A 16,542-nucleotide genomic window follows, 5' to 3' on the forward strand; every position below is an offset into this window, starting at 1 on the left:
AAAATCCATCAAAAAATTGATTTTGTCTTGATTTGTTTTGTGGTTGCTCATTTTATTTCCAATCTTATCATCCTTTAATTGTACAATTGTTAAGGTTTATAAGATTTTGAAATATACATTGTTTGATGGCACATAAACAACGTTATGGAAATTGAGCAAATGTTATCAAGAGGTATAAAGAACTTTGAGCAGTTGTTATCAAGAGGTATAAAGAACTTTGAGCAGATGTTATCAAGAGGTATAAAAAACATTGAACAGATGTTATCAAGGACGATTTACCATAATAATGTAATTTAAAAACTTAATTACGATTTTGGGTTGGAGTAAAACTTAATTACAAAATTAGTGTCCACGTAGGCTCGGTAAGAGGTTTGTTTTATTTTTTTTAATTATTTTTCAAGGCAAAACCACTATTAACTATCGAAACCGCTATCTTAATACGAAGTATTTAACAAAACGCTATCTTACTTCTTCTTTATAATGTATAAGCATTTACTTTTTTTTTCCCTGAAAGGAATTTTATTTACTTCTTTTACTGTAAAAGTACGGAGTAGAACCATTGCAAAGCAATTTGGCTTCCCCAAGCAGTCCACCACCGAGTAGCTCACCACCAAGCAGCTCCGCCACCGAGCAGCCTACTTGCGCTGAGTAGAAACTGTTATTGCCGTCGTCATTAAGCTATCACCCACAGTACTTAAAAAAAGGCTATTTTTGCCCTAATTTTCTTTCTCAATTTATTGTTTGGTAAAATCAATTACCTTGTTGCATCATGTTGTCAAAATTAGTATGATAAATTCAACAAGAAGATGAATTTTACCATGAAAATCATTCAAATTATGCTGTACGATTGTCTTTTTTTTTTTTTTTTTTTTTCTCAAATTTTTTATTTTATTTTATTTATTTATTTATTTTGGAATTAGGTTAAACTCATACTGTTTTTCATAATTTTTTTTGTATATGAAAATCAGGGTACGTATAGACATTTAATAAAGTTAATTTTTATACATTCTTTTTAGGCTATTTCATCTATATTTAATGTGATACTAATGTTATTATATATTTTTATTCAGGTCTCATGGAGCTGATGATCAGACTCAGACCAGTTGACACATTTAATCTTAGCTTTCACAATTAGACTTGTTTTGGTTAACTTTTAAACTCATCATTGTATATATTTATTATATATATATATATATATATATATAGGATTAGTTGGTGAAATTGTTTTGTGGAATTTTGAGTATTCAATCTGTGGAGTTGTGGAAAGGATTGTTGGTGTAATTATATCATTGCCCAAATTTATATCCTACCAAAAATGGTAAAATGGCCAAAGCTCACCAACTATACTAGGAACTAGCCACGATCACATAATGGCATAAATATTCATTATTTAATCTTTAGTCCATTGTTTACTTTTAGTGCATGTGACCAACTGTTTCTTTTAGAACTACGTTTAGAATTAGTTTTCTCTAATTCTTTCCCCCTCTCAGTTGTAATGTTCAGTAGCTTAGATTCGAGCAATTGAGCTGCAATTTTCTGTTTTTCTTTTTTTTTTTTTTTTTTTTTTTTTTTTTGACAAACAATTATCTTTTCTTTACTTAAAGTATTCGGTTCTTTAAGTTTGATAGTGAGATAGTGAGAGCAATTAACCCATAGTAAATAGGAGTAGTGAGATAGTGATTTTGTTAAATGAATTTGACAAATAACGGTTTTGTTAAATATTAAGATAGCGGTTTCGATAGTTAATAGAGGTTTTGCCTTGAAAAATAATAAAAAAATAAAACAAACCTCTTACCAATCCTACGTGGACACTAATTTTGTAATTAAGTTTTACTCCAACCCAAAATCGTAATTAAGTTTTTAAATTACATTATTTTTGTAAATCGTCCTGTTATCAAGATGTATAAAGAACTTAAAAATCCTAAAAACAAGGGAAATTGATGGTAGAAAAGAAACTGGTATTAATTATGGAGAGAATTTAAGAGGAAAATATAACAAAGTGGTTATTGCTTTAGTATTAGATATAAATATAGTTATTAGATGGTCATAAAACATTAAACAAGTTACATTATTAAGCTTTTAGCTGCAACGAACATTAAACATGTTATTACTCCGTATGAATAAAGCTCACAAAAAATTCATTTGAAAAAAAATATATTAGGTATATATTATTGAAACATGCAAATCAATTAAGAGTTCTAAACTAACAATTGTTGCTTAAGTTATGAAGGGATGCAAATCAATTAAATATTATTTTAAAATAATTTTGAAATAACACTATCAAACTTTTGAGGTTTTACAAAATATTTTCATAAAAGATTTTGGTAGCTTTCTTATACTTCTACAAAGCCACCACATAGGCAAATATACCAAATAGTACGTATTAAAATTATCAGGTTTACCACCCAAATCAAAGGTGTAAATACACGCCAATACAACTTCTCTGCAAGAGTCAGCCCTTTGCGCGCATCGAGCGCGTAGGCCACCCTAGTTATTAAGATTTAATCAAAAGATTAACTTGTTTTTAGCGGACTGCTCAAAGTTTGTATTATCTTTGACAATTTTTCCATTGAGTTATCGTACTTATTATCATAATTAAATTGTATTCCATATACTACTATTTTGATAATATCCTAATAAAGTGGTAGTATATGTGAACTAAATTGTTAAAAGGTGATTTTAATAAAATAATCATGAATTTTTTTTATTTTTTTATTATTTTTTTTTAAATCTGGAATAATTTTGCAAAATAAAGTTAATGATCAAAATAATTAAAAAAATAAAAAAAAAGGTTTGACCAAACATTTAAAATAAAAGGAAAAATCAACCAATATGATTTAAGAATAGTGGTGGTCATTTTAAGGATGATCATATATTTTAGATTTCCCATCCTCAAATCAATCCAATCCTGTCTGGTCTTGAACCAGTGATAAACCTTAGAAATCATTCAACAAGCTAAAGTAACTCGACATAAGACTTGATTAAACTCGACCCAAACCCGACTTGTATACCGATTCCGATCCTATGGCGCTTTCCTTAAAAAAAAAAAAAAGTACATAACCCTTTTCGTCAAAAAAAAAAAAAAAAAAGAAAAAAGTACGCCTATGTTGATACTTGAAAGACTTTGAGAAGTTGGATAAGTCACACAGTTGAAGAAAAGGAAGTCCAATTTGCAAGAGGTAACAACTTTCTTCTTTCATCTATGTTCTTCAATTATGCAATACAAATAACTTCTTAAATGGTGGCACTTCTTTTATCCATAAAAAATAAGTAATTTGTTTTCAAAATGTGGTTCAGGAACTTTATCCTGTATCATCAATGGCGGCTATATCATCATCTTCAGCCATTTCTTGGTGCTGCAAACCACAGCACAAGGCGGCAACACCATGGTTGAACTCATTGACAATTTCAACACCTCTAAAACCCTTTAGTCTAACTCTAAAACCCTCTAAATTGAAGAAATGTAAGAGTTCTTTGGTCACCCACAGTAAAACTCAAGCTAGAGCACCGGACCTTGATACTGTCAATATAGCTGAAGATGTCACTCAGGTGGTGGCTATTTTTTAAAAATATTTTCCGTCTTTCGCTTTCGGTTTTATTTTGGAATTACTGAATTAGTTTCTGTGTAATGTTGATTTTGTTACATATTGTTAACTCTTATATGTGTCTGATTTAGTGATGGGTTTGGAGTAATGCGATATGAGGTGACCCCATCGTTGGAATTGAGGCTATGATATTGTTGTTGTTGTTGTTGTGGAATGTGACATTGGTTTTCGCAAGCAACTATTGATTATCATGAGTTTGCTGTGAAGTGAGGAAAACAAATGCAAGTAGTAATTTCTTTTAGCATTTGTTTTTGAGAGGTGTAGGAAGCTTATTCTCTTGATAAGGTCTATATTACTTGGATACAACTAGTAGTGTTGGACATGGGTACTGTTTGAGTGTCTAATGCAGTCATAAATATTTGCATGCTTTTAGTCCAAAATGAAGTGTTTAAGTGCCATTCTCAAGTCCGAGTGTTGTAAACCTGAGACAAGTACTTGAAAAGAAGTGAAGAGTCAGAGTAATATAGATATAACTTGTAAATTGTACTATGTGTAAAATGCAACAATAGTCACACGTCTTAGTGAATCATATTATTTTCAAATATTCATTCATCCTATTCTGTGTGCATTTATGCACAGGTTCTTGTTGTAGTTACATATGTTTTCAGGAAAATAAAAGCTGTTTTTATTATAACTTCTGCCTCTGTTCTGGTGCATTTGCTCCAACCTGATCAGTCGCTTTGGAAGCTATAGCACTGAAAATGCCTGCAGCTTAAATTTCTAGTATCTTGCTGTTAAATATTGTACTTAATAATCAATCTCTTTATTTTTGAGTAGTTAATTGGATGCACACCAATGATATATCTCAATAGAGTAACTGAAGGCTGTTTAGCAAACGTTGCTGCAAAACTTGAATCCATGGAACCTTGCCGAAGTGTAAAGGACAGGTGAGCATTGTTCTTGAATGTTGATTTTTTTTGTATAGTTGTACCTGTTCTTGCAGTCTCTGGTTATTGAGAACCAAATGTACTAACATTGGTATATTGCCAACTTAGTTTCTTTATTGCAGTGTTATTGGCTACTTTGGACACAATTTTTCTTGCCTTTTTCCTCTGTAATTGTCTGAAACTCTAGCTATTTTTGAACATGCAAATGCTCGTATGTGAGTTTTAGAATTAATTATTCTTTCCCCTATGATTTCCTTCTCCATTCATATGCATAAACCAAACATCTATCAGCAACATTTAGGGTATGTTCACTTCACCTTATTTAAGGTTTGCTGGTCTGAATTTTTAAGGTCTAGGAGGAAAAACCTCATGTGAAATCTATGCAGAGCCATACACTAGTGCATGTCAATCAAAAGGTGTCAAGACTCTTGTGGTTGTTTTAATTACATGTAGGAACTATGACTTTGTAGGAATCTCCAATACACTTTGAAAATTTGTTTTTCTAGAAAATGCTTAGGTTTGTTTGGTTGGATGTGGGAATTTCTAATACCCATGGGAATTCCCACTTACCTAGTGAGAGCAGGTAAGTTAATTCCTCCAATTTGTGCAAGATGGAATTCCTAGGAATTTCTATTTCCTATGTCATTGTCAACAGATAATTCCACATGCGTCCATTTTTTAGAAAACTCAACTTCCCATAAATTTGCATGTCAAACCAAACTAGTAGAAATTGTACATCTAACATTCATCATTGTATGCTTGTTTATTTATTGTTATAATTTACTGATAAAAATTGTATAGTATAAGAAACAAGAGGTTTCAACTTTCAAGAAATAGGAGAGTGTGCCTTTAGCATTGGCCGAGTCTTTTAGTCTATCCTTGCACAGTTAAAATTCATCCTTTGGATTTGCAGCCAACTTCAAGCATATTTAATTATTAGGCTGGTTAAATCTTCACTTCTTTGCTTTTGATATTTCTAGCTTATGATATTTTGGACTGTGAGTGTGTCACCTATTCCAAATCTTGAACTTCCTTGTCATGTGACTTATGTTATAACCTTTTATCTTTAAAGTCGTCATCCTGCTTATATTTGGGGGAATTGATTCTTCATGACATTATATACCAATTTTCAATGCATTGTTAATTAAGTTATTGAGTCGCAATTATGCAATTCATATACTCCTGATCACTATCGTTATTTTGAAAGTGATCAACATAGCGGTCATGTTATATATTACTGTATCATTAATGAATTTCATAATAGTCTGTTCCTTGTATACAATATTAGCTGCATCAAATTTTGTTTCATATCTGTATTTTATCTTTCAGAATTGGGTGTGCTATGATATCAGAGGCTGAACAAAGTGGAGCCATTTCTCCCGGAAAGGTGTGTTATTCTACAGTTCATTACCCAATCTTCATGAGTCAATTATACTTCTCATCAAGTAATCACTAATTGTTCCATGTGATTATTTGTTCACTATGGCTTTGTTATTCTTTCACATTCTTATATTTCTTGCTATTGCTGTGCATATAATAGTCCATATTGGTGGAGCCTACAAGTGGAAATACAGGAATTGGAATTGCTTTTGCAGCAGCAACAAAGGGGTATAAATTAATTGTCACAATGCCCGCATATATAAATATTGAAAGACGGATTCTTTTACGTGCATTTGGAGCTGAAGTTATTCTAACAGATCCTGTAAAAGGCATGAAAGGTGCTGTTGAGAAGGCTGAGGAACTTGTTTTAAACACTCCAAATGCTTACATGTTACAACAGTTCGATAATGTTGCCAATACGAAGGTCATTTTTTGTATTTTCAAAATGACTTTTGCTTGTTGTTATCATTAGATTTTGCATATTAAATTGCATAATTCACTCTTAGCTTTTTGATAAATCTTGCTACTGCAGATCCATTTTGAAACTACAGGTCCAGAAATATGGGAAGATACTTTGGGTAGTGTTGACAGCTTTGTCGCTGGAATGGGTACCGGTGGAACTGTCACTGGCACTGGACGTTATTTGAAAATGGTGAACAAAGACATTAAGGTCAGTAGCATATTATCAGAAATGGACATTATTTGTTCGGGGTTTGAATATGGGAAAGGAAACAGCAGCCTTGAATCCATTTGTTGTTCAAACTTCAAAGTCCATTGACACATCCTTGACCCTTAACCACTACTTTGACCACCCATGATAAACCACCAGCACCACCCTACTGGATCATCTTACCACTCCATCACCTAAGCCCACCACCTGACCGTGAGAACCACTAAACCACCACAAAATACACCCAGCCACCATGAAAATCCTTTAAATCACCATTAAAATCAACCCACCATCATGGTTACGAAAATATAGTTTCAATTATGATCGCGGAAATAATTGTAGTGTTGCAGGTACGAATATGATGCATTGATCGAGGCTTGTATGTCATGGTTGTCATGATTCAAACTTCTTTTCATAGTATCATCAATTAGGATTTTATAATACTTGTACGCTATTATAGTTAGAGTAGAATAGTAAGTGATTATAGTCACAAGTGGGGAGACATGGAGAATCTTTCACTAATTTTATGAATAGGAATTAGCTTTTGAGTGAAACAAGGGATGTAATGTTCAGTGCGGGGTGATTTAGGGTTGGAACATTTCATTCAGACGAGGTCACAGGTTTTTGAAATATGCCTTTTTGATATGGACGATGTCGGTTCTGACAATTGAAAATCTGTTGCAATACGGTCCAACCGAAACATTGTGGCCTTGCTTTTACTCCATGACCACCATGATTTTGACTGACAACTACCCACCATCGAAATCTGAAGTAAGAGAGAAACTTATTTTAACGCTACCGCTTCTTTGCTATCCACCACGAACAATACTTAACCTTCACCATCAAATTACTCACCAGGCATCCTAAATCTGTAACCTCTATATAAATTTGACCCCCATAATGTTGATTTTGACAGTTACAATAGACAATGACAGTTGAATTGATGGCGACTACTGTGATCTACTGCAGCTAATTGATAATGATAGTTTGACAATTGGTTAATGGTGAGTTTTGTGGTAATGACAGTGAGTAAGGTAGGGTGAGAAGGAAAGTGATGATAGTGAAGAAGAGAGAGAACAGAAGTGGTGACTGTTAGGAAGGGAAAGGAGCTGTAAATATTAATTCCCTTTTCTATGTAGAAGCAAGCAACTTGAAAATTTTGGGTTTTTCTTTCCTTTCTCCTTGTATCCCTTTCTGTATTCGTTTTTTTGCCCCTTGCACAAACCAAACGCCCCCTAACTTGTGTGATTTTGGTAATTACAATAACCTTAAGGACTTAAAATGATGCAATTAGTTGCAAGAAAAGGAAACAACTAGCATTGAGTGAATGAGTAGTTTGTTCGTGAAATCTTAAGTCATTGAATCAATGGTGCAATCATTTGAGTCATTTCCCGGTTGGAAGGTCTAAGGCTCAAAGCTTATTTTGGCAGTTGCCAAATAGGATGAAATCATGGGAATTTTAAGCGGTAGAAAAACCACAAAATTTAAACCCTCATCTTTATGGCTTGTAATGCTGTCTTCCAAATTCATTTATCTTGCTAAGGATTTAAGTTAACATTTAGCATCCTGGGTACTTGTTATTGACTATGCATTTTGGTTACTACTTAGGCCTACATTTGCTAAAAGTCACCTTTTGTTACAATTATTTTATATTTATACTCCAATTTTCTTTACTTTGTTATTCTTAACATTATTTTGCCCATCGAACATGACAACATTGATAATTTGTTACAAATACTTAGGTCATCGGTGTAGAACCTGCTGAAAGAGGTGTGATATCCGGAGAAAACCCAGGTGATTGCCTTGATTCATGCCTCATCTTCACCATGGTGTTTCTATGTTATCTATTAATATTAATTTAGTAGTGCAAGCCATAATATAAACGGGTGCTTGTTTTTGTCCACTCCCCCCTCTGCTTATAACGCTCTAAGCTCAATTTTATCATGTGGATGCAGGATATGTTCCTAGTATATTGGATATTCCATTACTTGATGAAGTTTTGAAGGTATTATCACTTGCATTTTTCTCTTCATTCTCTTAATCTATCTTGTGATCTTTGTATCTTTTTGACATTGTTACATGCTGTACTTAAATCACAATTAGGTTAATCAGTTTATGTGGGCCTAACCTCATTGTATAATTATACGAACTAAAATTGTTAAGACTTAAGTGTCTTGTAAGTTATGATGATATTACAAGTATCTGTTGAATGCTTCTGAAGTTGGAGAATTTAGGAATGATTTCAGTGGCACATCCATGAATGAAGCCATGCTGGAAATCTGTCTCCTGCCATTGTGTAGAATTTATTTATAAATGCCTGCAGTATGACTCATTAAAGGTGTCTCGTTCAGATCTTTCTTAGCACTTGGGCAGCAGAAACGTGCCTTTTCAAACATTGACACTCCCCTCCCTTTTCGACGTCTTTTCTGTTGCGGAGTATCAATTTGCTAATAAAATGTAGCAGTGTTTAAAATAATACGTAAATATATACACGAGTGTTGGTGATGGGATGAATTGGGCGAAAAGGTGGGGGGGGGGGGGGGAGGAGGCAGGATATCGTTTCATGTGTCTAAAAAATATTATGGGACATCCATCCAAACAAGGCTCCTCTTTCCCTTTGAGTGAAAGCCAATGGCTCTTTTTTTTTCATCTCTCACTTTCCCCATCACATTTCCCCCTTTTCTAAGTTAATCCTCGGACATCCTATTACTTTTTTCTATTTTCTCTGCATCTGCTTCCATTTATTTATTATCTAACATTCCACTACTTATGCAGCCCATTTGGTTGCTGGTAGTAAACAAACAAGGCTCCTCTTTTTTTTAAGTAAAAGCCAAATGGTTCAGCTTTTTTTTTTTTTCATCTCCGTCTCTGTCTCTGTCTCTGTCTCTCTCTCTCTCTCTCTCACACACACACACTCACACACACATTGGACATCCTCTTCCTTTTCTATATCCTTTGCATCCACTTCCAATAGTTTATAATATAACATTCTAATGCTCCTACGGCCCATCTGGTTGTTTATAATAAAACAGTGATAATAACAATGATTATATAAATAATTTTTTGAAGAAGATTGTATGCCAATGTGCATGATAATGATAGTTCCTCTACAAACACCTTTTTTTTTTTTTTTTTTTTTACAAATTTCTATTACATCCTTTACCATTTTAGTTATGGTATTGTGTGTTAATGAAAAATTGTGTACAAAAACACCCGCTTGTAGGTGGAGCTCCATTGACATGATGATGATCATTAAATTTCCTTGCAAAATACATACAAATCCATTACCGTTGCCGCAATTTTTGACTGCTTACCATATGTACCGTCAATACAAGTGTTAAATTTATTTAGGAACTTTTTTGATGTAGAAGGTTATTAAATTTGGCGGTTTGTTTTCTCTACAATGAGTATTTGGGTTATATAGTCTTGTATACCCCTTAGAACCTACCATATAAATTGGTATTATTCAGTGTGGTTGAGTCTGCTGTGCAATGCAGAGTTGAAAATTAGGGCAAAAGGATTTAGGGGAGATGAGAACAAAAAATAAGTGGCTGTGTTGCTAGTCATGAGGAAAAGTAGAAAGGGATGTGTATAGTGAGAGTGGCGCTACACCAGGGAAAGAAAATATCTGTCATGCTTTGTTCCTTTTGTTCCATTTCTGTCTATACCACAATTGGGAGTCATACATCTCATAGATACCGTATATGATTTCTCAATTGTCTTATGGATGCAAGTGAGATGGACATATGGTAAGAAGATAAGCTAAGAAGTGTTTATAGAAGCTATTAATTTTATTATAGACCTATAAGCCAGTTTCACCAAATTACACTTCATAAGTGTAGTGCATCATTATTTCTCTGGTCTTGTATAGTTGTATATATAGGGATGTCAACAGGCCGGGTCAAGTAGGAGACCCGCAGACCCGCCCCAGTGGGGCGGGGATGGGTCTTGGTTTGGTGGATGGTGGGGCGGGGATGGGGATAAAAATCATACCCGCCATGGGTGATGGGGCGGGGTGGATTTTACATTGTCCCCGCCCCATCCCCGCCCCGCTCCACTCCACCCGCCCCACTTCGTACCCGGCTCATCCCCACCTCACACCCACATCTATATATTTTTAAAAACAAAATTATATACTTTTGAGTACTATTTTATAAAAAAAAAATTATGTAAAATTAAATAGTAGATATAATAATTTGTAGTACATTAATATAATAACTAAAAAAGTGTGTAATATTAACAATTTTTTTTTTTTTTTGGTAATCTATATTAATTATATAAGTTGGTTTGGACATGTAAGACGGAGACCCGAGGGTGCACCGGTGCGAAGAGTGGAAGAGTGGGACCATGGAGGGATTAAACGAGGAAGAGGGAGACCAAAGATGACTTGGTTGGAAGGAGTGAGGAAGGATATGAAGTGCATGGATTTACGTGAGGATGAAGTTTTGGATCGTAAGGGATGGAGGAGAAAGATTTATGTTGATGACTACACGGAATAATCAAATTTGGTTCATGTTAGCCGACCCCACTTTTGGGATTAAGGCTTTGATTGATTGATTGATTGATTGAATCTATATTAATTATGTTAGATTGTGTATTAGGAGGTGTGGATTAGGCGGGTCTTAGGGGTGGGGATTTAGTGGGGATGGTTATCAAAGTGGGGGGTGGGGCGGGACGGGGATGGTTTTGGAATTGTACTCGCCGGGGCAGGGATGGGGATGAATTTTGGACCCGCCACGGGGATGGGTATGGGGATGAAAATTTTAGGTGGGGATGGGGATGGGAAGGCCAATATCCACCCCGCCCCGCCCCATTGACATCCCTACGTATATATCTGAGTCGTCTAATTACTTGACTACACTCTCCTTTTTCATGCATCTTTTAGCTTATAAATTGACCCCTTGGATATATTTTCTTTGAATTTTCTTTTGGCAATTTTATTGGACTTTTTCACTAATGTATGGTTTTGGAAACTTGAAGGTTTCTAATGGTGAAGCAGTTGAAATGGCAAGGAGGTTGGCTTTGGAGGAAGGTTTACTGGTATAACTAAGAAACTGGTTAGCATAGTAGGACTAAATCATACTTCCTCCATTCTTTTTAAATTGCAATGTTTGATAATTTACACTATTCACACACACGCCTATCATCTTTTGTGATTTATGTGCTTGAAAAACAGTCATGTGGGGTCTTGTTAAATTCGTCTCAATTTATACTTTCAATATATTAACTTTTTATAAATTTTACTAAAGTGTAATTAAAGATAATAATGATATAAAATGTGTATTGGCAAGCTTGAAAACTCAAACATTGCAATTAAAAAAGGAGGTAATGTTATGTTATCGATTTTTAAATTTGTTTTATAAGAACTTCTTTCTTGATACATGTGTAGAGGCGTTCCTTAAATGTCAATGTTTACTAGTTCTTCATTTGGACACCTAAATCTCCTAATATAATGTTTCGACTTCTCCATTTTTTGTATTCATTTTTTATTTTTCATCTATTTTTTGTATAAATTTTTTGGAAAATTTCAACGATAGCCCTCTGTATTGTCAAAACTTACATCTGTTTGTAGGTTGGAATATCTTCATTCAAAATTATAAGTCAGTCAACGCCTAAGTTTTAAAATAAATATGACTGCATTGGAAATTATGAAGTCAATCAGCGCCCAAGTCAATCAAAATAAAATAAAAAGTAAGGCCACAGATGTAAGTTTTTAATAATAGAGGGCTACCATTGATAATCAAAATAATATATAGAGGGCTACCTTAGGGGAATCACACTCTTGCTTGCAGGTTGGAATATCTTCAGGAGCAGCAGCAGCTGCTGCAATAAAAATAGCGAAAAGGCCTGAAAATGCTGGAAAACTAATTGTTGTAAGTGTTATTTTCTCACCACTCCCTTTATTAATTTGGTACACAATCTACATTGGGCGCAGCTATTTATGAGTAAGCAAACTTTCTTATTTTTATTTGGAACGCCTAACAAACTTCAATTACTTGTATTTTTTATAAGAGCAAAGGAGTTTTGCTAAATTGTGTCCTGGTTGTTATGGTAGCCAGCTAAATGTTGGTTTGAAAGGCACAAATATGTTTTATTTAGTTATTAAGGACTTGTGGTACTTGAATGCTCTGATATGTTACTAGAAATTCCCTAGCCATGCATGTTTTTTAATTTATATATGAAAAGAATGGGAAAATGCAACTTACTCGATTTGAGTTACAATCAATGTTACTCAAGGGATATGGAGGTCATTCCAGTGTGTAAGTTGAGGGTAAAATAGTCAAGCCCAGATATTTTTCCGTCTTCCTCCTTCTACCAAACTAGCTCATAGTAGTAGTTGTAGATGTAGATTCATGGCTCCAAAAAATTTCCTTCCCCCTCCTACAATGCTGCCACGATAATAGCTTTCCCTAAGGGGTTGATTTGACCCTACTTTACACTCTTTGCTACTAGGGTGTCTTTTTTGTTTCGCCCCGAAGCAGCGTTGGGGGGTGGGGCCATTGTTGAGAAAAGAGGTAGAAGAGGACAAAGGGGAGACGAAGAGGAAGGCGGAGAGATGGTGATGGCTTTTGGGTGGTGGCTGTGATGGAGATGCGGTGGTGGCTGTGGTGGTGTTGGTGGTTGTGATGGAGTCGTGGAAGCTAGAAGATGGGTTTAAATTTTTTTTTTAATAATAGAACGTGCCACTTCACCACTTGAGTAACAAGATTTGTTACTCAGAATGAGTAACCTGGCCAGCTCGAAAAGAATAAGCATTATGTCACTGTAATATTAATTAATGCCTACTAAAAAAGACCCATGATTACATCTTCAATGTGTCATTTATTATTCTTTCTTTAGTTTAGGAGGGAAAACCTGCTTTAGTGTGTTTGTCAAAAAATAAAAAATTGCTTTAATGTCTTCTGCCTTTTGTAAAATATACGAAGCAGATTGTTAGTGGCTAACATTCAGAGTAGTTTAAAGATTCACTTTGTGGGACCACCAGATCTCCTTCCTGAATGTAATTATTAAAAAGTTTCTGGATTAAGAGTCCTTTGTCCTGATAATTAGAATTCTTTTATGTATTGACCACTGATCATAATATGAATCTCCGTGAATTTTGAAATAAATTTGAATGGCTGAAGCCTGAACATGTAAATGGTATTTACACAGAGTATAATTTGATTGAGATGGGAAGACAGACTTTATGTCCATGAATTAAAGGATTTTCTCAGTATTGTGATGTTTTGATTGTTATACCATGAATAGCATTCCCCTAGGGTTTCGAGGGTGGGAGGAGGGGCGGCCGACGGTTTAACGGGGAGGGGGGGTATTTAGGGTTTTGCGGGGGTGGGGGAAGTTTTTCGAGGGAGGGGAAAGCTTTTTTGGGGGTGGGGCGGGGCAACGAGGGGCAGTGGAGATGTGGCAAGGGTGGCTGGGTGGTTGGGGTTGGGTAGGATGGTGGCTGGTAATCCTGGTATGGTGGTGTAGTGGTGGTGGCTAAGGAAAGGGAATGGAAAAACCCAAGGGGGTGGGGAATCAAGTTGGAAGAATTTGGGGGAATGGGTAAGATAAAGGGAATGGAAAAAAATGCCTAATAAACATCATCAAAGGGAATAAAGGCAGTTGATTCCCTTTCCCTTTGATGAATACTCCCAACCAAACGGCCCCTCAATGTGTATCAAGTTATTCCCGGTTGGATCTTTCCCTATGTTCTAAATCTTTGTGAAAAGTTAACTAGGACAAACACTACCAAGTGGAGGTTTATCGTTCCTCAATTTAAGTAACTCTATCACCTCAAGGGCACCCATCAACACATTTGATAGAATATAGCATGAATGCATGTATAGATTAAAATATTTCTACACCTGAATACCAGACCTTATAGTGTGACAAATGGAAAGTAGAATATGTATAAAATAATTTTAGACGAGAATGCATTGGCCAGGATGTACACATATGCATCTTTGCTATCTTTAGTCTACCCCTCAAATATTTTGTCGTTGACCCTGCAATGCGAGTATTTGATACCCTGTGGCTAAAATAACTCATTATTCACAATACAAGGCTTTGATACCATGTTTTTGTTTCTTAGAATCAATGTTTCATGCATTTAGGTTTCTAAATACTTGCTTCCTGGCACAAGTTTAACAATTTTGAGATGTTGCAGGTCATATTCCCAAGTTTCGGTGAGAGGTATATTTCCACAGTTCTCTTCCAATCCTTATACAAAGATGCACAAAATATGACGGAAGAATAGTGTCCTGGCAATAATATGATTATGAAACACGTGCAAAAATGAGCAGAAGATTGTGTAGTCTCCATCACCATTGAGAATAAGTCGGGCTGAAATTCTTTACCGAGTATGCAACAATCACAACTAAACTCAAGTTTTCAGAGTTTGTACTGATTAATTTCTTTGTTGCGAAAACTTATCAACTGTTTTAACATTTTCAGGTTTTTGAGGCTTGACACCCTAGTGTTGTCAACAGTTCGAACAATCAACTCCCAAGTTCTTTTCCAATATTATGGATATCAGAGATGGCAGTCAGATGCATTCTTTCCGGCAGTAGTTAGCAACTGATCCATTGAGTGTAGATATTGGAAGTTGTGTGGGTGGCGAAGCCAATTTTGCTTGGGAGCAAGAACCTGACTACTGTGGATGATAGAGCAGATGAAATTTTAGTTTTGATCAGATTGTAATGTATAAATTTGCTTCAGTGCTAAGGCCTTGAAATATAATTTGACAGCTGATTTGAAATTGACAGCTAACTAACTTCCTAACTAACATCCCAGATTCTAAAAATGTTAGTAACAGAATATATGAATCTGTTACATTCCTTTCTCTTCAAGAATCAACTAAAGAGTTACAATTCAAAGTTAAGAGTCTTAGCAAACTTCAGTTCAAACTTTTCAGCAATCTCCTCTTCATCTGTAGACCAAGTACTATACTTGAGCTACATTTTAGTGCTTAAGGTAGCGGTTTATCTCCTCTTCATCTTCTTAAGTTGTGGTTTTAATTCATAAACTGTAGCTTGTAGTCGAAAATTTGTTCAACCTCTAGATATCTCTCATTCCCTTATTTGTTCAACCTGTAACAATTTCCTGCTCATGTACTTTTTTTAAGGAAAAAGGGAAGATTAAATTAAATTACTCAGAAATCATCCTGCTACAATAGTTTAAGGGAGGCATAAAGTATCCTCTAAATGCCAACAAATCAACAACAAAATAGAGCACAGCTCCACCAAGAAAAGATAAGTCAATTGCAAAAGCAAGATCCTTTGATCTTAAAACCCAAGCTCTGAAATCAGTCCCTGCTGTCAACAATGTCCTCTTCATTTATATCCTTGACACAATAAGTAGCATGATCTTTAACGTTCTCATCCATGTCATTAGCCAGCTTTGCTAAATAATGGGCAACCTCATTGGCTTCCCTTGGGACATAGCTAAAACAGAAGCTGCAGCCACGGTTTAGCAGCTCACCAATGTCCCTAAGGATTGCAGCAAGCTCGTGGGTGCCCTGCTTGCTTATGTCTTCAGGAGTACTGCACAGCGAAAGAGCGTTTCCACTATTGCCTTCACAATTGGAGAGTTCACAGTCAGTTCCATTCCCCCAGAAAGAGGGAATTCACCCTCCAAGAGGCGTTGATGGAGGCAGAAAGCTTTATAAAAGCAATTGTCCTCTACACGTCCAATAATCAGTCAGACTCTAAGAAGTCTGACAAACATAAGGAGAATCGGTCTGCTCAGCCGGCTCCTAAAGCTAAACAGAGCAAAAAGAGGAAAGAAGTCTGGGCGGTCAATGAATCTGATCAACCGTCCTAGAAAAAGAAGAAAGAGTTTAAACTGTATGCTCCAAAGTACGAGTTTAACAAAGACTTCCACTCCATCCTCATGGAGATAAAGGACCGGCTGACCATTAAGAAGCCGAATCCAATGAAGAGTTCCGCCCAGTCGCGGAACAAAAATAAATACTGCCATGAGGATGTTGCCCATGACACCAACGACTGCTATAGCCTCA

At 35.4% G+C, this 16,542-nt stretch overlaps 1 protein-coding gene across 1 annotated transcript; it reads left to right on the plus strand.

Annotated features, from left to right (window-relative positions):
• Positions 1 to 3,080: 3,080 nt before the first annotated feature.
• On the plus strand, positions 3,081 to 15,402 carry LOC145568889 (cysteine synthase-like). The gene is made up of 12 exons (XM_081628265.1): positions 3,081 to 3,179; positions 3,298 to 3,549; positions 4,383 to 4,492; positions 5,822 to 5,879; positions 6,033 to 6,296; positions 6,405 to 6,542; positions 8,285 to 8,336; positions 8,498 to 8,547; positions 11,523 to 11,582; positions 12,335 to 12,415; positions 14,692 to 14,884; positions 14,979 to 15,402. Exons 2-11 carry the CDS (start codon positions 3,319 to 3,321, stop codon positions 14,779 to 14,781), a joined length of 1,134 nt encoding a protein of 377 aa, XP_081484391.1. The 5' UTR covers positions 3,081 to 3,179; positions 3,298 to 3,318; the 3' UTR covers positions 14,782 to 14,884; positions 14,979 to 15,402.
• Positions 15,403 to 16,542: the final 1,140 nt, after the last annotated feature.

This window comes from Chenopodium album, chromosome 11 (assembly GCF_948465745.1).
Source record: "Chenopodium album chromosome 11, dcCheAlbu1.1, whole genome shotgun sequence".
NCBI classification, from domain to species: domain Eukaryota; kingdom Viridiplantae; phylum Streptophyta; class Magnoliopsida; order Caryophyllales; family Amaranthaceae; genus Chenopodium; species Chenopodium album.

Bases quoted from the DNA above. Each gene is read 5' to 3' on its own strand.
- LOC145568889 (XM_081628265.1), top strand. From the start codon at position 3,319: ATGGCGGCTATATCATCATCTTCAGCCATTTCTTGGTGCTGCAAACCA. The intron at 4,493-5,821 runs GTGAGCATTGTT...TTTATCTTTCAG, and splicing joins TGCCGAAGTGTAAAGGACAG to AATTGGGTGTGCTATGATAT. The intron at 5,880-6,032 runs GTGTGTTATTCT...TGCATATAATAG, and splicing joins GAGCCATTTCTCCCGGAAAG to TCCATATTGGTGGAGCCTAC.